The sequence below is a fragment of the Athene noctua genome, chromosome 21 (assembly GCF_965140245.1).
Source record: "Athene noctua chromosome 21, bAthNoc1.hap1.1, whole genome shotgun sequence".
Classification (NCBI taxonomy): domain Eukaryota; kingdom Metazoa; phylum Chordata; class Aves; order Strigiformes; family Strigidae; genus Athene; species Athene noctua.
The window spans coordinates 7,839,241-7,864,059 of record NC_134057.1 but is presented as its reverse complement, the minus strand read 5'-3'; the positions used below and the strand labels follow the sequence as shown (position 1 = coordinate 7,864,059).

Genomic DNA, 24,819 nt, shown 5'->3' with positions numbered 1-24,819 from the left:
CTTGTTTGTGAGCACAAGCAAGTTACTTTGCTGGGGTCAGGAAAAGATTGTACTTGCCTGAGCACAAGGTGGCACAGCAGAGTTGTGCTTAGTGGGCACTTTTTCACCTTCTGTTAGTGCCTTACGTGTTGGCTACTCCAAGGGAGATGCTGCCTTCCTCATGGAGGGGGAGGTTGATCACCCTTATTTACAGGAGACATCTCCAGCACAAGGACTCGGGTGCACAAAGACATTGCACGTAGTGCCGCTAGAAGAGTTAAGAGTTAGAAGCTTTCTGGAGATTGAGCCAAGCAGCAGAGCAAATTGAATGAGCTGCTGTGTGTGTTAGACGGGGCTTTTCCCTGCCTTTGCACTGTGGACAAATGCTGTAGATCGTTTTAATTGACTTATCAAATTGTGGGTATTCAGCTCTTCCCCTCCATCGTTACAGCCCTGAGCGTCCCAGGGCTTCCTCTTACACCAAAGCCAGCTGATGGGTTTCAAATTGGCAGTCTGGGTCTTCCCTCACCAGATGTGCTTTATAGGATGTTGTTTATTTGACAGAGGAGACCCAGGCACGCATGAGAGTTAGGTCTCTGCGGGCTTAGGTTTCACAGGCAGCAAGCGTTGCTGGGCTCTGTGTTGAAATCCTAGAGTCACCGAGAGAGTGCGTCTCTTGTAGTTGTGGAAAAATAAATGAGCCATTCACAAATACTCCATGAACCCCTGTCTCTCTCTCTTCTGTGTTCATGCTAGTGGTTTATTTTTTTACATTGAAAACCCTTGAATTGCACTCATCTTCGATGCATAGACTCGTCCTTGTGACTTACTCAGCAGTTACTCAGGGGTATGCTATGAAGTGCCACAAGGCTCATTGTGCTCACTAGAAAACCTGAGCAGACTCACGATGCCATCAAGTTTGAAAAGCCTTTCCAGGCTACCCAAAAGAAGCTCTGCTTGCCTTGAGCCAGTCTGAGGAAAAAGCTTTTTAGTTTATGGTTAGATTGCTCTTAGCACACCAAAATGCTCATCTGAGTCCTTGGATGCCAGTCTGTTGTATAGTTTGGGTTAGGTCTGATATGAGGCACACCCATTTTCTAGGTCTCTGGCAGGCTGTCAGAAGATGGCATTTGGAGAAAAAGTCTTGCAGGATTTTTAGATTAGCCCCGAGCTTACCTAAAATATGCTTTACCAAGTGTGGTCTGGAAAACCAAAACACATATAAAAAACAACAGTGACTGGTCCAATCTCTAGATTTCTAGTGTTAGCCACTTCTTTTTTTTTTTCCACAACAGGAAAGCTGTATTAAGCCTCAGACTTGGAAAAAAGTAAATGAAATTGTCATGGTTTGTTTCAGCTGGTAATTCTAACTACAGCACCTGTAAATGTAATGCTCATTTATAGCCAAAGTGCTCAGATGACATCTAATCTAAAACTAGAACTGCAGCGCAGGAATACACATTCATGATTCAGGACACACATACATTTTCTAACTTGAAGGTGAGCTGTAAAGCTAAACTGGAAATTGAATTAAGCTGGGAAGTAAATGCTGAATAAACCTCATGATTTTTCCTTTCTGAATCCCACTGGCCTTTTCTTTCTTACTGGAGGCAGATCAGGCAGTTCCTGATCCTGTTGCTGTTTGACTTAGGCTTGCCGTTCATCTCTACAACTAGATCTCAAGGGCATCCATGTTGTGTTAACTAGCTTTCTTCCAAGATGACAGAGAAGCTACTAGCTGTTTGCACTGGCTTCAACATATCAAGGCTGCTTAGGTGATGGTGACCTTTCGGTGACATCCTTATGATGCTGAGGAGTGGAATGGCATGTATGTCCCATTCAGGTACCGCATCCCGCCTTCCTGCCCTCTCCAAGGTCCCCTCTGCGAGGTGGAGTTTCACACACAACTTCAAAGGACAAAAAGAAAAAAACAACAACAAAAGCCACACAACAGAGAAAAACAAACAAACAAAAAAAGACCAACCAAAAAAATGGAGAGGGCAGAATTTCCTCTCTGTCTAGCGAATCCCATGAAGAAATGTTGCTTTTCTCAAGAAGTGTTTATAACCTCTGCAAAGCCAGCATGTTGCTGCAGAGCCGTGGTACCAAGGATGGCAAAAGCTGAAACAAAGCCAGATTTAAAGGCTGTGGGGAATGCTTTCCTCCCCTCTCCGCGCCTCCCTGTTTGGAGCAGGGGTTGTGGTGGTTGCTGCTGCTGTGCTATAAGTAGACAGAGTGCTTCAGTTGGTGTGGTGTTTGCTTTGTTTCCCTGGTAAAAGGGAAAGAAAGATTTTGTGTGCATTATCAACTGATTCATTTTTCATGTAGTATGGTTTGTGTTTCCAGTAACTGGTTTCATTTTAAAACAAGGCGAGGCTGCCAGTGTTTCAGTAAGTGTTATTTGTATATTAGTTAGACAACTTTTGTTTTATTAATGAGTATAATAATGAAAGTGCAGGTTGCTGAGTAGAAGCAATGGGTGTTTTTATTTAAAGCATAGCAGGCATCGTATAATGCCAATGAATGCGTTATTGTCACTGTAGGCATGGCTGGTCTGAACCTGCCTCTGATTGGGTTATTCCAAATAGGCCCAAGCACTTCATAAAAATGTCTTTGTCAGCCTAGTTTTCCTTCCAAACCTATTCATCTCTGTCAGTTTTTAATATTAGTACCAGGCTCTTGGCTATAGTCCATTAGTACTGTACTTAATTGCTCATGTTACAGATGATTACCAATATAAAAAGCATTAATGTTTTCCCATTGTGGGGCTGTTGCTCTGTGCACAACTCGGACCATACAGAGCTTATGAGTTGTTGTTGTTTTGGTCATTACTTTCTTCATTTGTGCTCCTTTAATGCACTTACCTTGCATGATCACAGAGAGCTAGAGGCATGTGTGGTTGATGGGAGCTGATTCAGCCTGAACCTTTCCTGTGAAACTCTTACAGCCCTTGTCAATACCCTACATCTCTCTCTCTTATCAAGAAACCCTCAGAAACGTCTACTTTTCTGCAAAGCACTCTACTCTGGGCTGCCTTCCCCTATAATGTAGATGTGGTTTTCACATGCAGGGTTTGAGGTTTCTTTCGCTTTTACACAAAACACATGATCAGCAGCTTTAGTTTTCCGGCATGAATGATAGGCAGTGTTTCTGCAGTGCTGATGATGTTGTTAGGGATTTTTCATAAATATTACACCACCACCACCTCAAAAAAAAAAAAAAGACCAAAACAGAACATCAAACCAAAAAGCCCAACCTGCTATTATGCAAGGTATATAAAGATCCCAATAAAATGCATTGAACAAAACAAAAATACAAGCAATTGCCTGTTGGGGCCTTTTCTGCCTCCGAGTCTGGCTGTGGTTCATCTTGGTTTCCTCCAAAGCAAGCCTTGTGCACGAGCTGTGCACGAACACGCTCAGACCCCACGGGGAACCGTGGTGTGCAACGGCATGCAGTAACACTCCTTGGCTGCTTGGGTGGACAGACGTGTTGGTGTTCAGAGGTGTCACGGCAGGCAGCTGGACGGTCCCAAAGAGCAGTAGCCCTCCTGGCATCTTCGGGTGCTGCTTCGGGGAGCCTGGTTCCCTTAGTATCTCCAGCAGGGATGGACCCAGAGCATCCCACAGGCTGTGTCCTGCCCTTCAGCAGTGTGTCTCATATCCTGGACCTCACGAGTCACTAGCACCTTGAAAACCTGTCAAACGCAGCTGGAGGGGGGTTTATTAGGCTTCAGACTCTCATCAAATTCAGACAGCTGAGTGAGAAAGAGTTCTGCAGAGCCATAACCACCCAGGACTTGATGAGGAGCCAGGTAGGTGAGATGGGTCCCCAGGGCGGGTTGTGGTTCTTCACAGTCTGGCAGGGTGGCTGTGCCCGCATTTTGGACACAGACCTGCTGAGGGGTTTATTCCAGCTGTGACTGTGGCCCCTGGGCACTTGTAGAGCACTTTGCACATCTGTCCCTTACCAGAGGACTAAATCCCGGGAGTGTCTTGTACAGTTCAGAGCCCGTTCTGCTATTTTTTTCTAAATCGCTCACATAAATATTCTATATTATCAGAAACACAAGGCGGGTCAAAATAAGTCCCTTACATGGTTTCCCTTTAACAGCCGTAAAGTCTCTCTACCCTAAGGATATTGTGCAGTAATTCAATATGCAAGAGAGCCCCACGTTCCATGCAAATGCTGTTTGGTTTTGTTAAAGCATTTGGATAACTTAGGTAACGTGCAAGCATTTCAGTGGAGTTTTGTAATCGCAGCCAATCTTTTAGAGGGAACGAAAAATAGAAGGCTAGTATAGCATCTACATGAAAATGCTTATGGTTATCTTTTAATACACATTGTAATTAATAGAAGGTTTTGATTTACACTGTTAAGTGTGAAAACATCCTCAGGCAAAAATTAATCAAATATTATGTCGTGCTGTAAACTACAGCTAGTTCTTTGTTTGACCCAAAAAAACTTGCCAAGCAGCAGTTTTTTCTTGTTGTACTAAGTTGGTTGTTTTATTTTTGTCTTCACCCCACTTTCCTGCCCCCCTCCCACTTCAGCTAGTCCCAGACGCCCAGAAAACTCTGCAAGTTGCAAATTGTCTCAATAGTTTTCCATCAAGCACAAATTTAAGCCTGAAGATAGATGAGGTGTCTCAGTTCTCTCTTTCTTTTCCTGGGTTTTTGGTTTGGTGTTGGTTTTTTTTTTTTTCTTTTTGATAAATAACAAGAGGTTTCTACTTATGATTTTCTGCCCTCAGGGCTTTATCATTAAGATTAAATAACTGTACTCTCAAGCATACCACTGAACAAACATCTTTTCAATTATGTGAGTAACAGATGCTTTAACAAAGGAACTATTGAAAATTCAGAAAGCTTCCCCCCTCCCCAAAATTTAAAAAGTATCAGATGACAGAGGAATGTAATTGTTTACTATTAAAACAGATCCTTAGCTGTCCATTCAAAACATCTGAGAACACACAGTTTTTTCCAAATTTCTGGGGTTTCAGCCTCAGAGACTTACTGGCCAGCACTGGAGTCAGCAGGAGTCCTTGGGTGCGAGAGTGCTGGACAGGCAGGCACTGCCTTCCAGTGCATGGAAACAGATGATCTCTCTCCTCTCAGGGCGTTACTTTCCCAGCCACATCCTTCTTTCCACCCAGGAGTTTGTTCCAGCAGAACTGGGAGATTCCGTGTGCCACCCAGTGCTCCCGGGTGGGTTGTCACCCAAGCAGAGGGGAGCTTGCCAGGCGTGCACACATGTGCCAGCGCTTACCGGGCGCTGAGGCTGTGCAGTGTGCCCAGTGCTCCTGGGGGACCCATGCTCCTAGGATGTTGACCATGCTCACCGTTGGTCAACATCAGATGTGGCTGGGAGCTCCTAGGGAGGATGGGCAGGATTTTGGAGTCCCTCCAGGAGACCTGCACCCCACAGGCAGTGCAAAATGGCATCTGGAAGTTCGTCCTGAGGGACCAAGCATTGCAGGGACTGTAGGGACCTACCGAACAAAATGCATGTCTGCCTTTAGACGCAGAAATGGTGACTGTGGCCAAAACAAGGGCTTGTAGCAATTTTGGTAGTGACCTGGGGAAGCTGCTCTGTCCCTGTCACCCTTCCTTTGAATCTTTCCCACGTGGTCAGTCTGCACCAAAGGCAAAAGGCTGGGGTTGTTCATCTCTCCATGCTGAGCTGTAGGATCGAGAGTGCCTGAGCTTCCCTTGTCTGGCTGTGCAGCTAAATCAACAGCTGTGTTTGTAATGTCACTAATTTCCAGTTTACTTAAAACAAAGTGTCTGAATTCTCCTACAGCAGCGCAGTTCCCACCTTTCAGCAGTGAGCCATTCTCATTACCCACCAGCACTCCCAGTGGGCTGTGAGGAAAGTTGTTGATGAAAGGATGAAAGAGCCATTTCTTTAAGGAAGGAAAGTTCTTTGGGAAGAAAATTGAACTCAAATATATTTTGTCTTTGCTGATAAAATACATGCCAGTTTTGTACTTCAGGCAAATGCAAATAAACCTATTGCTGTTGTGTTCTGCACAAAAGCACGTGAGGATTGCTTTTGTAACCCCTGGATTGTACAATGCAGTCCAGGGAAATCAGGCTTGAGGAACACACTCCTCGTGTTCCTCAGTGGATTTTATATTCCCATTTCAGAAAGCAGGCTGAGGCCTTGAAGTTTGGGTTATTCCACTCCCCTCTTCTCTGCTGGGAGTTTGTCACTGGTGCCCCTGCTCCTGGCCATCCCCACCAGCTGATTGCTGTTGAAGGTGGCTTGATTCCTGTGCTTACACTGACAGGATTGCTCCAAGATTTATCCCTTTTGAAGAGCATCAGGGTAAAAAAAGGCAAGGCTTCGCTTGGGATCCGAGCTGGACCTGATGGTTCCTTAATGCAACTGAATGTCTTGCCACTGACTTTCTGGGGAACAAGAATCGGGTTTCTCCGACTGAGGTTATCGATAGGGGCCCCTTTGCACGGCGGGGGCTGTCGCTGGAGGTGTCCCAAGTTGTCCCTGCTCAGTGGCTGCTCGTCCCAGTCCTGCGCTCAGACCCACTGTGTGCAGGGGGTGCAGGCAGCCCTGCCCAGCTGCTGTGAGGACCTACTGAACCAGCTGGTTGCCCTGTGGGACCAGGCAGACCGGCTGTCTCGTTCCCCCAGTGCCTTCAGAGGAAGGAGCAGGAGCCACTGTGGCATAATGCGCCCAGGAGGGAAGTGTTTTCCAAACTCCTTCCAGTAAAGAGATTTATTGCCTGTCCCTTTTCAGTGTTTTTGAACCTCTGAGAGCTTAATGTTCTCATGATTTACATTAGCATCTAATCCTTGCGTAATCTCACTAATCCGTTGGCCCCAAGATATCCATTGGCAGTGAGTTCCACAGGTTAACCAGTTGCTGTATGCATGTAGTGGAGCAGATTTAAACCTTTTTCCATTCCCATTGCAGTCAACCTCCTTAACCTTCTGGTCAAGCTTGGGAATGGGGCAGCATCTCCCAAGGAAAGGGCTTCAGTATTTTAAATACTTCCAAGATTATTCTTGTGGCTGAGAGGCTCCATTGCACACTGGTTTGAGTTGGGCTTGAAGCCCTTTAGAAAGCAAGATTATGTCAGTGGGAGACATGGTGGAATATTTTATTCTGCCGTAAAGAAAACAAAAATAAACCCTGAAACAAGCGATATAAGAAGTATTGTAGGGATTGTGCTGAACTGCCTCCTTCCCTCCTTCATCCTATGTGTCCTGGGCATATGGTTCCTCCCCAGCCTGAGAGCACCGTAATATCCATACACAGTGGGGAGAATTAAAAAGGAAACTGGCAGCCTTAACATTTAATTTCCTTCCTCTTTCTGGGCTGGTCAGTTCCTTTGCATTATTGTAACTACTTTTTTTATCGTGTCTATAAATAGATGTGCTCTCATGTGTCCCGTGAAGCAGAGTCGGGCCAAAAAAGTCATTCATTCTGCATAATCAATACATGAAAATGTAGTGGTTACTGGCTTGGATGAGATCTTGTATTGTTAGTTCTGTAGCCAGGAAAAAAAATGTTGACTAATAAAGATTAAGGGCTTTTTTTTCTTTTTATGAAATGCTAATGATGAAGACATGTTTGATATACTGTGAAATACATTTCTCTAATGCGAAGTTTCTGCTTTTTGTTGGGAAAGAGATACAGTCCCTGGAGGATTTTAGAATTTGTAAATATAAAATTATCTGCTTCAGTGTTTTTTAAAAAAAGGTTGGCAGACAGCCAGATTACTTACATTACTGTAATAGATTTGCTGACCTCTGACATCTGCTGCAGAGAAGTACATTGAATTTTTCATAATATCAGATGATGCAGATCTAAAAACTCAGTACACTCTGCACCATTATTTAATTCAGGACTTAGTAAAGCAAAATCTTTTTTTGAGTAGCAGTTTATACGTGATTAAACTTAATATTGCTGATTGTAATAAATCAGGATTAGTATAGTACTGATTTGTTAATCTAACTTGTATTGATTTTAAGTTGTCTTTATTTAAAAAAGAAAAAAAAAAAAAAAAGACTGGCTTTTCACAGTGACTGAATTTAATAAGAAGCCCTGTGATAGCAAAGACTCCCCTACTGTTTCTGCTCTTGGCTGGAAAATGTTATTCTTGTATTATTCCAGGGAAAAAAAAAAAAAAACCTCATGCTGCTAAAAATCTGCTGCCTGTGGAAAGATTTTTTAATACACTAGTGCTTACATATTCTATTTATGTTAATTGACTTATAAATAATACATTTTATTAATCTTAATATTGGAATCTTGATCATGATAAAGACCCTTTTATTTGGTCTCCTCGCAGGCTTTACAAGTAAATATTCTTTAGACCACAAAATATTCCCCCTCTTTTCCTTTTTTATGAATACTTTGATACTTCCCCCCTGCCGTGAAATACAGCCACAGTTCAAAGCGACTGAAAACGTGGTTGTTGTTTCCAAAGTGCGATACATTTGAGGTATCTGGCTCCGTTTTTTGGACGTCGTCTTTACCTCTCCTTGTGCAAAGATTGATTAAATCTTACCTGCGCTGCAAATATTTGACAAAAAAAAAAAAAAAAAACCAAAAAAAACACCAACCCTTGTGCTGGTTTCAGACATGTCACATTCTGCTAAACTATTTGGCTAACAGCAGATCGCATTCTTCCTGTGTTGGGCAATATTGACCTTAAATTGGCTAAGCCGGCTGCTTTCATGGCATGTGAGCCGGCTGCTTACATGTTCTGAGAGCTGTATTAGCTTTATTACTCCTGTGCTATAAAAACTTCTAATAATCAAATGATAAGATCATATCCTGTGGGTAATTGTGTTGTACCACGACAGGATAACTGAAAAAACATCCAGTGAAAACTGCAACCGACGGAAATCTCTCCGTCAAGCGGCAATTGTTGGTGTTGCTCGACTCGGTGCTGCTCCCCGGGGTCTCCCAGCCCGTGTTCCTGCCCGGCTCCTCTCCAGCTGCCCCCCGTGGCCCCCAAAAGCCACCTCGGCAGCGGCAGGGAACGGCAGCCTGCTGGCCCTCGTTTCCAGTGAGGAGGGGAAAATCCTAGAACAAGCCATCCTTGTGTTTTGATTCAGTTTTACCTTAGTCATGCCGCCTCCCTGATACACGAAACATTTAATTCCAGATTTCCTGCCGCTGGCTCCGGGCCTTTGACCGGCGATGTGAAATGTATTTTTACTGCTGTCGGCCTGCCAACTGCTGAGCTCAGTGAAAAATAACTAAAATGAAAACCTTGTACTCCCACATGAACCCTTAAGATCAGAAAAGGAAATTTAAGGCACGGTTACTAATTAGCGCCAAAGCTAATGAGTTCTGGTGAGGTGCAGCAGGAGGAGGAGGAGTTTGCGTCCCGCGTTACCCTACAAGGCTCGGTGGAGAGCGTGCGAGCGGTGATTAATCGTGTCGGCCCGGACCTTGCTCCTGTCCTGGCTGGAGCCACGGGGTTAATCCCGTGGCATCTTCCATGGCAAGGCCGGCTCGTGGGCCGTGGGCCACAGCATCTCTGTCTCCCGTGGGGCGCGGGACAGCGTCTGAAAGCTTTACGGATGGAATATGTAGATTTTTAATGGGCGACGCGTTCCCATGGAAACAAAACAAAGTCAAACCTCCCCTCGCAGTGCTAACAATTACTGTAATAAAATGTGTTTTTATTAAAAGCGATTTTAAATATTTAACACATGGCAGAGCGTCCTCAGCGTTGCCCTGTGTGAAACCCAACCTTGCCTCTAGTGAAGTCCAAAGCGCTTTGTGCAGCGTGGGGAGGAATTCGATGTTTTCACTAATATCTGCGCTTTGCGAAAGAAACGTAGCAGCCTCAAGTACGAACAAGATTATTTTTTTCTTATTCTGCTTAGTTATGCTTTTTATTATATAAACATTAACTGTAATATTACAGTGGGAAGCAGGTATTTGGCAACTACGTATTATTTTGCTAAGTTTGCATAGAGGGAGCAGTTTCCAGTTTTAGCAGCTGTAACATGTTTAAACTCAGTTTGTAATGGGATCTGAAGATGAATATTCCCTGTGGGCTCTGCTTAGCTTCATTACTGGAGCCCTGCCAAATTCAGGGCTAGAAAGTATTATTCACGCCTCTTTGCACATACCATGTCAGAGCATGCTCAGTTAATGAATTTTGTTTCTAATATAGCATAAATTAGGTTTATATTTTAACATAATTTATGTTGTATTTTATTAAAATGTAAAATATTGTGATCACGAGCAATCTAATTTCTGCGCTCTTAAGCCCAAACTGTGTTTGAACATCTAAGTATGTAAATCAAAATTGCATGCTTAGAAACTGATTCTAGGATAACAAACGAATATTTGAACCAAAGAGGTTTCTGCCTTGGAGTCTTAGATTAAAGATAATTAAGGATTCCTGGTATTTGAGCAGATTTATGTTGTTTATAAGCAAAGTACATTTTCTTCATAGAGTCAGCTCGCCTTTTTTTTTTTTTTTTAAACAAATTATGTTTGCTGTATTAAAGTTCATATTTTTAAAGTCTGAGTCTTGTATTAATCCCACAGTGAGTCATTAATCATACCAAATGCATTATAAAAACTTTAATCACTGAAGTTGAAACTGAGATTGTAATGCAATCCATCCCTTTTAATTATATCAGTTATTTTTCCTTTCAGATCAAGAATTGCAAGGGGAAAACAGATAGATTAAAACTCAGTGTGTTTGATGCTTTCGGAGGAGGATATTTTTTGTTTGTGTTTCTTCCTTGCTTTTTTTAAAGCGATTTCGAGGACAGTTGCACAGAGAAAAATTCCTTTTCCCCTCTTCTTCTTCTTCCTTAAAAAAGCCTCCCTGGCGAAGGCAGGGAGCGTGGTGACTGTCACTGGATGGGTGCGTGCAGGGCAGCGGTGGGCTGGTGCCGATGGCAGCGTGCCGGGCGCTCTGCCCGCCGCCGCAGGGTTCCTGCAGCCCTACTCTCCTCCTCTTCTGCCGAGTTCCTGGCACTCGCCCTTGCACTCAGGGGAACCACCAGCCTGGAAATTGTGTAGCTGTTATCAAGTTGGCTGTGGCTTTGTAGGTGTTTTCCTGGGGTTTGCTGCGTGCTTTTAAGGGGAGGGAGGGAGAATGAAAATAAATGGTAGATTTTTAAAAAAAAAAAAATCAGTGCAAAGCATAGTGGCTCATATCTTCATCTGGTACAAACTGGTGTAGCTGCACAGACCACTGCAGCATTACCGACAACTGATCCACACCAACTCCAACTCCGCTGAATTTGTGCCACATGATAATCTTGCCAAATAAATTGATTTATCATACTTGGATTTATAGATGTGGAGTTTACACTGTTGCATTTATGGCATGGAAGAAAATGGATTTGTTAAGTAAACTGCTCGTAGTGGATACATTTTGTTCCCTGCTAGAATGGCAAAACCTGATCAATTATTTGTTCCTTAATCCCCTAGATTAATCCTGCCATATGAAAGATTTATTAAAGGAGAGGAAGATAAGCCACTGCCTCCAGTGAAACCTCGAAAACAGGATAACAGTTCCCAGGAGGGTGAAGCGAAAACAAAAGTGTCTGGAACAAAACGCATCAAAAATGAAAACCAAAAGAGCAAGAAGGAAAAAGATAATGCACAGAAACCCCAAGATGCATCTGAGGTTGGTTGCTTTCCTGCTTTTCAACTTTTCAATTAAAAACGTACGGCTTTAATCACGTGAGATCCAGTGATAAAATACATAATCTGAACCGGAGAATCCCAACCAGTTGGCTTTAGAGTTTGCTTGGCAATGGAAATTCAGTTGTTGTGGTACTGTCTGTGTTGAGATTTTTCTGGGCTACAAACAGCAACCGGTTAGCTCCATATTGTGTAGCAGTGATGGCAGAAGACCAAGGGCTGGATGTAACAAGTACCATTTCTGCTCATTGTATTATACAGTGGTCACCACTGAAAGATCAGCAGCTGCCAAAAAGGAAACCACACAACTACCACAGTTATTTCCTAATCTAAGTATAGGGTGCGGGAACCTCTAATACTGTTGATAATACTGTGGTAACTGTTGGACACAGCTGATTTTTATAATAGTAACCTCTGGATCAGCCCTCCTGTGCTCACATATGTATGTCTGTCAAAAACCATATCACTCCCCAGGATTTTTATTGTGTTATACTCAATTTCTCTTTGGACTAAAGGGTCAGATTTTGAGGGAACCACCTTCCCAGCCCTAACCGAGACCGACTTCCCTCTCACATGCCACAGATGGTTTTCAGCTGAGAGAGGTTCTTACTCTGTTACCTGTTCCACATGGGCAGGTCCCGGTTTCCACATAGAGCCGCGTTACCTGCAGGCCTAGGACAGCCCTCACAGAAGAGATTTTATGTTCACAACCCAGGGTAAGATAGATCAGTAGAATTCATACTTGTCTGCAAATAAGAGTAAATTTCACATGTTGCTAAGTGATGTAAAATCAGTGGGGGTTTTGCTCCACGGTTACTTAAGCACTTTCTTTTGCACATCCTGCCCACTCTCTCCTGTGCCCCGCTTGCACCCTGTGTGAACGAGGCGGTAAAGCTCCTCGCACACAACCCCTACACAAGACGTTGCTTTTCCTGTCCCAGTCTGCCAGATCACAGCAGCCTTCAAGGCGTTGCAGTGAAAGTAAGTATTTAAAGAATGTCGAAACACATGATGTGCCCGGCAGACTATGGCTGCTCCTTTGACTTCATTTCGTCTGGCAGGTACATAAGTCCTGTTTCTAAACCAGTTTGGAAATTGGTAGAGTCAGCTACCAGCAATCCTCCTACTCATTGTTGAAAAAAACAATGCAGGACCAGTAAACACGGATGCCTCTGAGACTTAGTGTACACAGTTTTGAGAACAGAAAATTTTAATTTTTGTGTCCCACTACCTCTTTACAAAGTTTCATCTCTCACCCAAAACAGGATTTATGTTTTAAATTGCCTTGATCAACAATACTTTTAATATCTAAATAGCACTCCACAGAGAAGACAGGGGGTTTTGTTTTCTCTCTGTAAACTGTAATTTTGAAGCAGGGAACCCTGTTGGGGGAAAACCCCTCCACTTCTAATGAAAAATACATGGAGAGGAGAGTGCACACAAACTTGCTTCAGCCACTGAAAGGCTGCAACACAAATTGCCCAAAGCAGAGATGCGAAGTGAAGGCTTGTGCTCCCTTCCCCTGTCATTCCTTCATGCCTGGTTATTTATTGAGGGGTCTTGGATCAGCAAGATACATTACACGGTATCCCTACCGCTGCTACTAAACACAACATAACAAGTCAGCAACAGAGCGTCAGCCTTAACTTTGAATTTCCTTGCTTTTGTTGTTCCCTATCTCAAACTTCCTGCTGCTTAAACTGCAGTTATTTTTGTGTGGTTTGCAGGAAGAGTTCTTAAGCTGCGCTTATCGGAAATGTAGGGAGCCTAGACGAGACAATAAAAATGTACAATTACAGCAGTTTCCTATTGTAAAATGGTACCTTTTATAGCAGAATTAACATCTCCTCCCTGACTGGGATGGAAGACGTGTCCTGCCCCTTTTTAATCATGGTGGGCGATTGAGGAGCTCAGCCTTCATGCAGGTCACTGCCTGGGTAGGTGGTCACGCGAAGCCCGGGCGGTGGAGGGGCCAGCAGGGGTGGATGCTTCCACCCAGGGTGAGTGCAGAGCTGCAGAGCTCGTCCGTGCTCTGCCACAGGGAGGGCTTCATGCCCAGGACGTGGTCCTTACAGGGACAGCAGAAAGGAGATGTGCTGCTCCTCTGGGTGGAGCAAAATCCAAGTCTGCTGGAGCCCGGCGGAAGGTTGCATGTCCCTCTCACCCCAGCCGTCCCCCAGCAGTGGAGCCCTGTGCCAGGCTCCACGTTTGGGTCCTCATCCAGGCATAGCAGGGGTGGTGCGCTGCTCACAGGGAGCCTCTGCAGCCCATGGCCCCAACCAAGCCGCCTCCTAAACCAGTTCTGCATGTGACCTAGAAATTGGCCGTAGCTGTGAGCTCTAAAAGTGTAGTCACATTACAAGCGGGCGGTCCTCTCAGTTGCATGTTCAACTCATACGCCATAAGAAGTATGCAGGGAGAGAATATAACTTCAATTTATTAGGGTTGCATTTGCTTTTGTGCTCTTCAGTGTTTTCCTGCTGTCACAATGACATTGTCAATGTAACAAGATACCAGACAAAATGCTATTAGCCTTAGACTGCACATTTCCTCACAATAGCTGAAACTTCAATCAAAATGTTGCTTAACAGAAACAAAGAGCAGAATGTACAGTTATTAAATATGATTTCTCTCTTTTTTTTTTTTTTTTCCCTCCTCCTTGCTTTGCTCATCTGTCTGGTATTTTCCTGTAATTTTGTAAGCTCAAGAGACTAGCGATGGTACTTTGTAAAGGACCTAATGATGGTATTTGGCTGCAAAAGGCAGCTATGAGTTTAAAAAGAAGAAGTTAGGATGACTAACAGACACTGTAACTAATAGGCCAACCAAACAGACAGGAATATTTAAAAGCAGCTGTGAAGAAATAAATCTCTGAGAGGGTTAGATTCATTAGGACCTTCTCCGATCCCCCGCTCCTATGACAGACCATAAAGCAGCATTTAGATAATAACTTTCTCGATGCGTCTTATCTTTACAACGAAGAAAGAAAGAAAACAATAATAATAAAGGACTCACACAATGCTGCTGTTTTATGACTGTCTTCTACCACGACATGTCAGAGGAGAGTGACAGCAGTTTTGAAAAGGGCTGTCAGTCAGCTGGATCGCAGATGGGACGCCCTGGTGACCTCTGGGGGTCACAGTTCAGCCGGCTACATAATGGGATGAATAGTGTGAATTGTGCACACAAGCTTTATTAATGGGGGAGCAGAAAGAGCTGCGGCCCCATTGACGATAACGTATAAAAGCCATGTTTGTAATAGCAGGCTCACACACTTACTGAATGTTGACAACTTCATTTTAATCCGTTAATAAAAAAATGTGTGTCCTAGTTAAGCTGTGGCAGTGATTTGCTGCCTACAATAGGGATTCCTAGTATGCCATTTCTATCATTTTCACACTTTAATGCAGAACTGGGTGTGAATGATCTCCTCTGTGATCACTGAATTTTAAGATAGCTACGCTGGAGAGACTTTATGTAAGAAAAAACATGGGAATTGTGTCATTTTTGTAGGTGAAGTTGGCTAGCAGGAGAAATTTCTATAGCCTTATCGTTTGTGTTATGAAATCTGCTTTCCTGCATTTGCCTAATTAATTGCAAAAGAGTATAACCTCAGCGTTTAGCTATCTGGTCAAGCCGCCAGTGTCTCTCGTCAGGTTACAAACATCTGCTGTTTTGAAGTGCCTTATTGTGGCCCTGGCAGGGGTGGTATATTTCTTAATATTTCCAGGAGGTATGTCTCCTTGTTTGAGTCCAGTACCTGGTGTTAGAGCCTTCATGTTCCAGCGTGGTGATTGACAAGTACTTCTCTAAAAGTAACCAGCGGTGTAGTGTGTATAATCTCATGAACAGTGTGCCGAAACACACCACATTCTTATTACCATCTGTTGAATCGTTTCATTAGGTTTCATCAGAACAAGAGAAGGATCAAGAATCAGCAGACCAGAAAAATTTCCCTGAACATCCTGCAGTGGGAGAGATGAAACAAGCCGTACAAGGTCCTCCATCTCTTTTACCAGAGACAGCTCGGCCGCTGCCTCTGGAAAAGACAGACCTGACAGAAAACAGCACAAATGGTGAGAAAGCCAAGGAGGAGGTTCAGCACCCAAACACTTTCTCAAGTATATCTGTGCCCCCAGAAGAAGACACCGTGCTGGATGCCACTGTCACGAAACGATTACACCCCCCGGCAGATGCCCTGGAAGACACAAAGCCTGAACAAAGACTACACAAAGCTTTTACTGACAGCTTAGAAAGTGAACCTCCAGAAATGCCCTTCACGGCTTTCCCGGTCCAGCTGCCCACTCAGAGCGACTTGGAAGATGACAAATTGCCAGAGATGGCCGATTACATCGCAAACTGCACTGTGAAAGTGGACCAGCTGGGAAACGAAGACATCCACAACGCACTAAAGCAAACACCCAAAGTACTGGTGGTCCAGAACTTCGACATGTTCAAGGAAAAGGAGCTGCCTGGGTCCATGAACGATGACTCCACTTTTGGTTATACACCGCTGCTCTACTCAAAGGGCAATCCAGGCATCATGTCACCCCTGGCAAAGAAGAAGCTGCTGTCGCAGGTCAGTGGGGCCGCCTTGTCCTGTAGCTATCCTTATGGTTCTCCTCCACCTTTGATCAGCAAAAAGAAACTGAACGGCAGAGATGAACTGTCCTCAAGCATATCACAAGGTCCGCACGCCCCTAATTCTGATCCTGTAGCAATTAATAGGCCCTCAGTCATACAACATGTACAGAGTTTCAAAACCAAGGAAGAACGGAAATCGATTAATGACGTTTTTAAACATGACGTGCTAAGTAAACCGGATCCTCAGCGCTGTGATTTTTCAAAACATCACCTCAGTTCTCTTGCCGAATCGTACGTACCGAAGATGGATATCCAGGACTGCAAAGATAAAATGAGTGAGAAAAGGGCACTGCAGCATTCCCACGTGCCCACTTTCCTGGCAGATTTTTATTCATCACCTCATCTGCACAGCCTTTATAGGCACACAGAACACCACCTTAATAATGAACAGACATCAAAGTACCTCCCCCGGGACATGTTCAGAGAGTCTGAAAATATTTCTACTTTTACTCAACACAAACACCAAGAAAAACTAAATTTAAATTATCGCCCATCTTTGCATCAGCAAGAAAAAAAGGCAGCAGTGGAGGCCTCTTCAGATGATCAGCCAACAGATTTGAGTCTTCCAAAGAGCATACACAAACAGACTGCAAAGGCTCCGGGCTCCAGCCTCCCTCATTCATCCATGGCCCAGCAAGAAGGCAAAGGTATCTCCCCGTTCCAGGCTGCGAGCAGCCAGGCGGTGAGCCTAGACTGTAATCCCAAAGCTTGCCGCGTGTCCCCCATGGCCATGACAGCCCCCAAAAAACACAGCGAGTTGCTCCACAGGTCTGGGAAGCAGCAGGCCCAGAGGCTGGAGAATCTGAGGAAGATGGAAGGGATGGTGCATCCTATCATCAGCCGCAGAACGAGCCCTCAAAATGTGGGGGCTGCCCGGCCTTTGAAACGGAGCCTGGAGGATTTGGACAAAGTCATTTCTGAAAAAAAAATCCGAGCTGTCTCTCCTCTGCATTTAACAAAGGAGACCCCGGGGAAAGACAAGGTTCCCGACCCAGAGGGGGAAGGCAGCAAGCCGGTGCATGGCCTCCATTCTGGCAGCATGCTGGAAAGCCACAAATTCCCCCTTTCAGCCCCCATCTTCCCAGGCTTGTATCCGGGAAGCCTGTGCACGGGGCTGAACAATCGCCTCCCGCCCGGGTATTCTCATCCCCTGCAGTACTTGAAAAATCAGACCGTGCTCTCCCCACTAATGCAGCCTTTGGCTCTTCACTCCTTCATGGTGCAAAGACAATTCCTCACATCCCCTGCAAACTCTCAGCAACTGTACAGACACTTAGCTGCAGCAACACCTGTAGGAAGTTCCTACGGTGACCTCTTGCATAACAGCATTTATCCTTTAGCTGCTATAAACCCTCAAGCCGCATTCCCACCTTCCCAGCTATCCTCTGTACATCCCAGCACAAAACTGTAAACCCCCTTGCTCACAAAAAAAGGTCTGAGGAGAAAAGTTAGTGACATTCCTCCCCCTCTGTGATGATGTCTCTCAGATTTAGCGATCTGTATTTTTGTCAACCAGGATGCAGTCGTATCCTGCCTAGAGGAGCGCTTCAGAGTTTGATGGAGACAGGACTGCTTCTTTAATTCTGGCTCCCACATCAGCCCCCTCACCCCTTATCCCTGCCCCCGCAAAACAGAAAACCGAACAAACAAACCAAAAAGAAAAAAAAAAAAAAAGAAAAAAAGAAAAAAAAAAGAAAAAAAAAGAAAAAGTCATTGGATTTTGCATATGTGTTCTCTGAAAGGACTTGTATATGGTAAGAGCAAACGTTCAAAGGGAGCCGTGGAAATGCAGGCCCAGTCCTGAGCTCACTGAAATCCCAGGTGAGGGCTGTGTTTGCCTTTCACTGAGCCAAGGACCAGAGGCCGTGCCTTGTTGCAAATGAGTCAAGGACTCGAGATGAACCTGGAAAGGAGAAGCGGGCTGAGAATCCGTACAATCAGTGGATGTGCTTTTTTGGGTAACTTTTCCTGACTTTTAAGATTCAATCAATGCAATGTATAGTAAAACGGCAATAGATTTTTCATTTTAACACTATTAGAACAGAAGGGTAAACACTGTTTAATTTGACTGTACATATCCACTTCGTAAACTACCAGTGTCACATTTGGTCACAATAATTTATATAGTTTTGTTTGTCCAGTGTATTCTGTGCTCTTTATGTTTGGGTTTTTTTTTTTTTGTTTTGGGTTTCTTTTTTTAAATTAAACAGTATCATTTTATCTGCAACTTTTTTTAAAGGCTGTGGCTGTCCTAATTTTTTTTTTTTTTTATGTGTTTGTAATTTTTCCAGTTCCTTTATACTTTTGAGCACCGTTTTTGTTTTGTTTTTGTGGTAACGTTTACTGTTTACAAACTGAAGCAACTGGTTCAGATTAATCTTAATGGTTATAAACATACTGTAGGTGATGTTATGGTGCAAGGATGCAAGCAAGGTTCCATTCCCCACGGTCTGCCCCTGCGAGGTGCTGAGCACCCGTCGCCCTCCTCCTGTTGTTGCGATGGCTCTGACGCCGCTTCTCCCCTCCCGCCGAACTTTGCTTTCCCGTATCGTGGTCCGTGAATTTGTCGAGCGTTGTACTTAACCTTACCTAGGCTGTGAAACCCTGCTGCCTACCAGAGAAACGGTCTAGAAAACAAAACCTCCCTGGCACAAAGCTGCTGGATGACAGAGGAGTCCAGAAAACGGATTTGTGGTTTGCGAGAATGTCGAGAATTTCAGAAATTAGGACAGGAGCCAGTGTTGATTGGGATCAGAGGCTTACGGGTCCTGCGCCTGGCGAGGGGGCTGGGCTCGGTAGGGGGGTAGGAGGTTGTGTGCAGTGGTTGGGACAGTCCTTCCACACCCCCACGGGGACCTCAGCCTCTGCCTGGGCTTTCTTTTGCAGGGGGAAAGCCTGGGCGTGGAGGGGCTGGGTTTTCCTATCGAAAGAGCTTCCCTACGGATGTATGTTCACTTTGCAGGACATCACCACCATGCAGCTGAGCATAGACATCGATACAGCGAAGTGTGGCTTGGAGGCTTTTTACAATGTGAAAATTGGTTGTGATTCAAACCATCTCAGTTACTCTTCAAAGACAGCATAATCAATACGAAAAGAAAAATGGAAACTACTAAGAAACACCTTGCATGCTAGGCATGTCATTAAATTTTCCCATATGAAGCCAAATACAGTATATAATGTATCATACTTAATATCCAAAGGTGGAAACCAGAATAATATACTCGTCTACTGTTAAAGATCCAGCTTCTTCAATTAAATACTTTATATTCCTGTGGTAAAACTATATTTAATTGATTGATAAACAGACTAGTAGAACTTAGAACATGGATGTGCCAGTGCAGAGCATCCTGCTGCTCCACAATCCGCACAGGAAACAGAACTGCAGGCTCGTCTGGGCAGAGGCCGCGGTGTGGAGGACATCTCTAGTAAAGTTGCACTAGATCTGAATCACATGAAAATCAGGGGTTTGGGGATGGGGGGGAAGAGGGTGGGGGGAAGGGGAGAGAATATAAAAATCTACAGCAAATGCAAACAGAAGCTTGTTGTGTGTTTGGCAAAGCAAACGCTTCTCTTCCTTGTTTTGGTTGTGTGTCCCGAAGTCGTGCATTTGTTTATGCGAAGTGTCCGATTTCCCTTTTGGTTACGTCCTGTTGGAGTTTGATGGTAGGCGTTCTGGAGCCGTGCTGAGGCAGCGCGGGGCTGGGGGACGCGGAGAGGGGAGGAAGGCTCCTCACTTGCCCCACGAGGAGACTGGCAGCTGCTGGCTGGGGAAGCTCATAATATACTGGGCAAAACATCAGGGTGAGGAAAAGAAATGGTAGCATAAACCCCCAACAGAAGCGGTGCATTATTTGTTTAAAAACTCTTAACAGAAATCTTGGAAATCTTTCAAAAGACTATTGAATTCTCAATTGGCTGAAAAGTCTTTTTTTTTTTTTTTTTTTTAATGTCTTAAATGGGGCTTTGTTTGCATTGTTTGAGTTCAAGGGGCCTTATTATTGAATGAAATTGCACAAGCCTTTCTTTGTGCAATCAAACCATTGTTATTGGTAGGTTTGTAAAGGAAACTGTGGAATCTAATTGGCAATAGAGTCATAAATCTATTTACGGGGAGCCAGTTCCAAATGTTGCAATTCAAACGCACTATGTCCAGGATTCATTAGGGATGCTAAAGGTTGTGAGATTCAAAGGAAAAGGCCCGGCAGCAAACAGCTCGCGTGTAGCTCCTGGCCACACGCGGAGCCGGGCTGCGCGAAACGCGTGGGAAGGACGTTCTGGCTCCCAACGCCGTCCGGGCCCCGAGCAAGGCCGGTGTTGTGCAGCAGGTCCGTCTTGGCCACGTGCTGCCCTGACACGAGGAGCTTGCCCGGTGTGTCGGTGCCCAGGGACCAGTTTGTCCCAGCTGCCGAGAAGTCGGCTGGGCAGCTCCTGGACCCGGTGCGCGGAGGAGGCGAGTGCTGTGCCTGCCTCCGGACACCGCGGCCGGGGCCCCCGCGCAGCTCCCCGCCTGGCCCCTGCCTCCGCGGGGGTCAGCGAGGTGGCATCTGCTCCGGTTTTGAGGTTGTGGTGGCTTTAATGAGCAGTGGGAGTTCTTGTGCTGGTGTGAGGCGGGCGGCGGCCGTGCTGCCCCGAGCGCTTCCTGCGGTGTTTGCTGTACACGTGGTTGATATTTCGCTCCTTCTCTTCTTCCTCCTCCCCTCTCCTCCCAGCCCCGCAGTTTTAAATATGTTCTAATAATGGCAGCATAATCTACTAGCTGTTTATACTTTTTTAACTTTCTTTTGTTGTAAATATTGTATACTTTTTGTGATTCAAGTTATGTAGCCTATATGCTCTGTAAGGTGATGATTTGTATATATAAAAATGGCCCAGTAATATTATATAGTTTCCCATTTAAAAGGTTATTGAGTAACCTTTGTGTTAGTTTAAACACTACCAGAAATAAAGCTGAGCCAACTATAAACACTCAATTTTTGTATGTTTTCCAAATTGTACTTATTAATGCTTTTGATACTGTATTATGTGCCAATAGTTTCCCAATCACATAGCAGGCAAAAGATATTTTGTACTTTTTGATCCACTGTAATATTTAATAAAAAATGTTACTATCTGTTCCCTTTTGTGTTTGATTAATAATTCTGTAAACAACCCTTATCACAATGGATTACATATTATCCCATCCGACCTTTCAGCCCTCTTATATTGGCTTTTCTGCAGAAAGTATCTCCCCCTGCAAATGATTAGATTAAAGAAATGGAAGTTTGCAATTTCCTAAAGGAGGAAGAGACAAGATCTGCAGTCAGTGCCCCTCTGTTTTTCGCAGTGCTCACGCTGAAGTGTGGTTTTGGTCAGGCTGACTGTAGGAATAGCTTTTGAGGGGATAACATCCATGCTTAGCCAGTGGCTCCAGTAGCACATTTACTGCATTTGCATCTCAGAGCAGGATTTTTTTCTGCCAGTGCTGCAGGATCGAGCTGGGGTCTGAAAATCACCCGCTGTTCTTCCCAGCTCAACCATGAATAAGGTTTTGGAGTCTCGTGCTAACTAGTAATTTTGCTGATGACAGTAAACAACCATCCAGTAAAATTAATTTGTACTCTGGTCCCTGATGGGTCCAAACAGCCCCCCTAAACCTGGTGGCCCTGTGAGAGGCCGTTACCGCAGCGAGCGGTGTCGGAGCGCCGTTACGCTCCTGATCTCCACGGATGAGAAAACCGTTTGCCTGCGTGTAGGTCAGGCTGGGTTCTGCCCTCCCTGGCAGGGCTCGGCAGCGGGGCAGGCGTGCCCAGCGCCTAGGCCTGCCCGCTAAGCCCACAGCACGGCTTAACTCCGCGGTCCTGGGCGGGAGCCATCCCCGTCCCTGGGGGTCCCGGGGGCTGAAGCCAGGAGTGTCCTGGGGGTCGCTGCGGCTTCGCGCCTTCGCCCTGCGGCGGGCGGGGGCTGAGGCTGTGGGCACCCGAGTCGCTCCTTCCCGCTCAGCGTCTCCGAGGGTGGCACAAGCCACGGGCCAAGGTGGGAAGTGGTTAGGGTACGTGCTGCTCCCCCCCAGCCTGCGGGGAAGTACGGGAGCACGGCACCCCACGGGGAAGCTGCTCTCCTACCCCTGCTGCAGCTGGGTGACACCGACCAGGTTGACGTCACCATTAGATGAGGCTTCCAGATACACACTGCACTTGAGGGAAAGTCTAGAAAAAAAAAAAAAAAAGCATTGCTTGTGTGTGCTGGGAAATAAGGGGAAATACCAGCTTGGGGGGGAGAGGCGGCCATGGGGCACACGTGACACCTCCCCAGTGGGGACGGTCTGGGAGCAGGCGTGAGGGCAGGACGGGCACCCATGGCATATCCCCCCAGCGAGGCGAGAGGGTCACTGCTGCACTCAACTGCCCCCAACAAGCTCCCTCCTCTTTTGATGTCTGAGTCCTCGTTCAGGCATTTGCTCTTCAGAGCAGGCTGTGCAAGGACTCCCATGGATTCAGTTTGCACTGTGTATGAGCAGACAGAACGGACCTTCCTCTGGTTTAACCTGCTGCCTGATAATTTCCTTTGCTGCTTAATTATTCTTGTATTGTGAGAAACAATAAATAATCACGCCGTGTGTGCTGTCCCCACATCAGCTGTGAAGCTGTGGGAGAAGATGAGACCCTCTAGCAAACCTCTTCCCCCATCCACGTCTGTCTTTGCCAAGCTGAGGCATTTTATTCTTCTCGTATTGAAAATATTGCCTACTGGTGAACACCTGCAGGAGGTGGGGAGAAACGTGGACACATACAGATGCTGGCCCCTGCAGTAGCTGCAGAGATGACCATTGCAGCTTGGTTTCCAGCACCACGCTGGCTTCCTTGCCTTTTTTAGCCCTCCCCATCTGTGGAAAGCCAACACTGCGTGTTCCTGCTGTTCCTCTTGGGCTGTCCTACCCACCCAGCAGAGCGTGGCCAGGAGGAAGACCCGCAGGAGCAGCACGCTGGAGCTTTTCACCCCCAGACGAGCCTGGCCCATGAGCGGGTGGCACTGAGGAGTCGCAGCACCCTCCCTTGGCTGGGCTGGGCACGTCCCAGTGGGTTTGTCGGGGTCACTTGGGTGTTGTTGCACCCCTGTGCAGTGGATGGAGCGGAGGAGTCTGTGCCAACATCACCCAGAGGGCTTCCAGGGGAACGTGGGCACCGCCTCAGGGCTCAGTGGGCTCTGCCCTGTGCCGGTGAGGTCTGCAGGAGGGCCGAGCTACACCCGAGGAGTTTGTTCCAGCATTAGTGACTCGCAACCGCTTCTGGTTTTGAAAGCGAAATGTCCTGTGGTCCGAGTGAGGCCGAGGGACACTGTGCTGCTGGCTTGCTGTGGCTGAGGGGTTTGTCACCTGTCACACCATTTTTGTAATTCAGCTGCCAGCAGTGGGAAATGAACAATTTTGGGGGTCTGAAGCAATGCGGAGATTCAAAAGGTGGTGGTGGTGCTGCCAGCAGTTTCACTCTCCTGGCTGAGGGTTCTTGGTTCCGTCTGGCCCTTCTGTGATTCCACAGCAATGCTCGTGCCATGCAGCCAATGTGCAAGACAGAACAGGAGCTGTGCTGCTGGTTTTCTCCTTTTTCTGGGCCACAGCAGCCTCCTGAGCACCTCGTGGGTACTTCACAAGCCTTCCACCAGCAGGCAGGGTGCAGAAGGCTGGGAGCAGATGGAGGTGCTGGGGCAGGAGCCCCCAGCCCTGGATGGATCCCAGGGTGTGTGGCTGGTGGCAGATGCTTGGCCAGCATCTCCTGGCAGGCTCTTGGGGCTGACCTTAACCCTGTGGTGATGCCAACCTGTTGGGAACGGGGCCTCTCCTCTGCCCCTCTGCTGCGCCAGCAGTGTCTCTGCTCCAGAAGTTTTCAGGAACATTTTTAGGCAAGTTTCTGCTGCTGGGAGGAGCCGATCACACGCAGACATCACTGATAATCCTCACGGGCACCATAATTGCTCTGGGAAACACAGTGCTAGCCCTCACAGACTTTCCAGGAATTTCCGACACCTTTGGCTCTTCCCGGAGCAAGAAAACCAGAGCCTGTGTCTTTGCCTTCTCCAGTTTGGGTGGGCTCACAACTGAAGGGCTATCAGAGCATATTGTCTCCCCAGCTGAAGAGAAACCTGGGAGGGCTGGATGGCCTCAAGGAAAGCAGAAGGAGTGGCCACCAAAGCATCTCCCATCTCCCCTGTGTGCACCTGGGCCTGTGGCTAGTGGAGGTTTGCATTTCTGCAGGAGAAAGCCATGGCTGTGGCCAGCGCCCAGGCAGTGCCTCCTCCTGCCCACGGGTGCCTGCTCCTGAGGCAGCCTATGTCCAGAGCAGACAGGGACACAGGGCTGCTGGATACAACTTAATCCGCGTTTTCATTTGGTTTTTCAATTTATCCTTTATGGGATTAAAAAAAAAAAAAAAAAAAAAAAAAGTATTCACGATGTTAGATGCTCCATCTAGTGTCTCACCTGGGGAATGAGCCCCCGGTGCCATGGGCGATGGGGATGTCCACTGTCCTTATGGTCGGTGCGTTGGACACTGGACCCTCCTTCCC

At 46.1% G+C, this 24,819-nt stretch overlaps 1 protein-coding gene across 8 annotated transcripts in view; it reads left to right on the top strand.

Annotated features, from left to right (window-relative positions):
• ARID5B (AT-rich interaction domain 5B) overlaps positions 1-19,737 on the top strand; it is a 120,290-nt gene extending 100,553 nt beyond the window's left edge. For all 8 annotated transcript variants that reach the window (XM_074924375.1, XM_074924374.1, XM_074924373.1 and 5 more), the window contains 2 exons: positions 11,419-11,617; positions 15,539-19,737. In XM_074924375.1, coding sequence (XP_074780476.1) covers positions 11,419-11,617; positions 15,539-17,689 — 2,350 coding nt within the window. In that variant the 3' untranslated portion in view covers positions 17,690-19,737. The remainder of the gene's footprint in view (positions 1-11,418; positions 11,618-15,538) is intronic.
• The last annotated feature ends 5,082 nt before the right edge of the window (positions 19,738-24,819 follow it).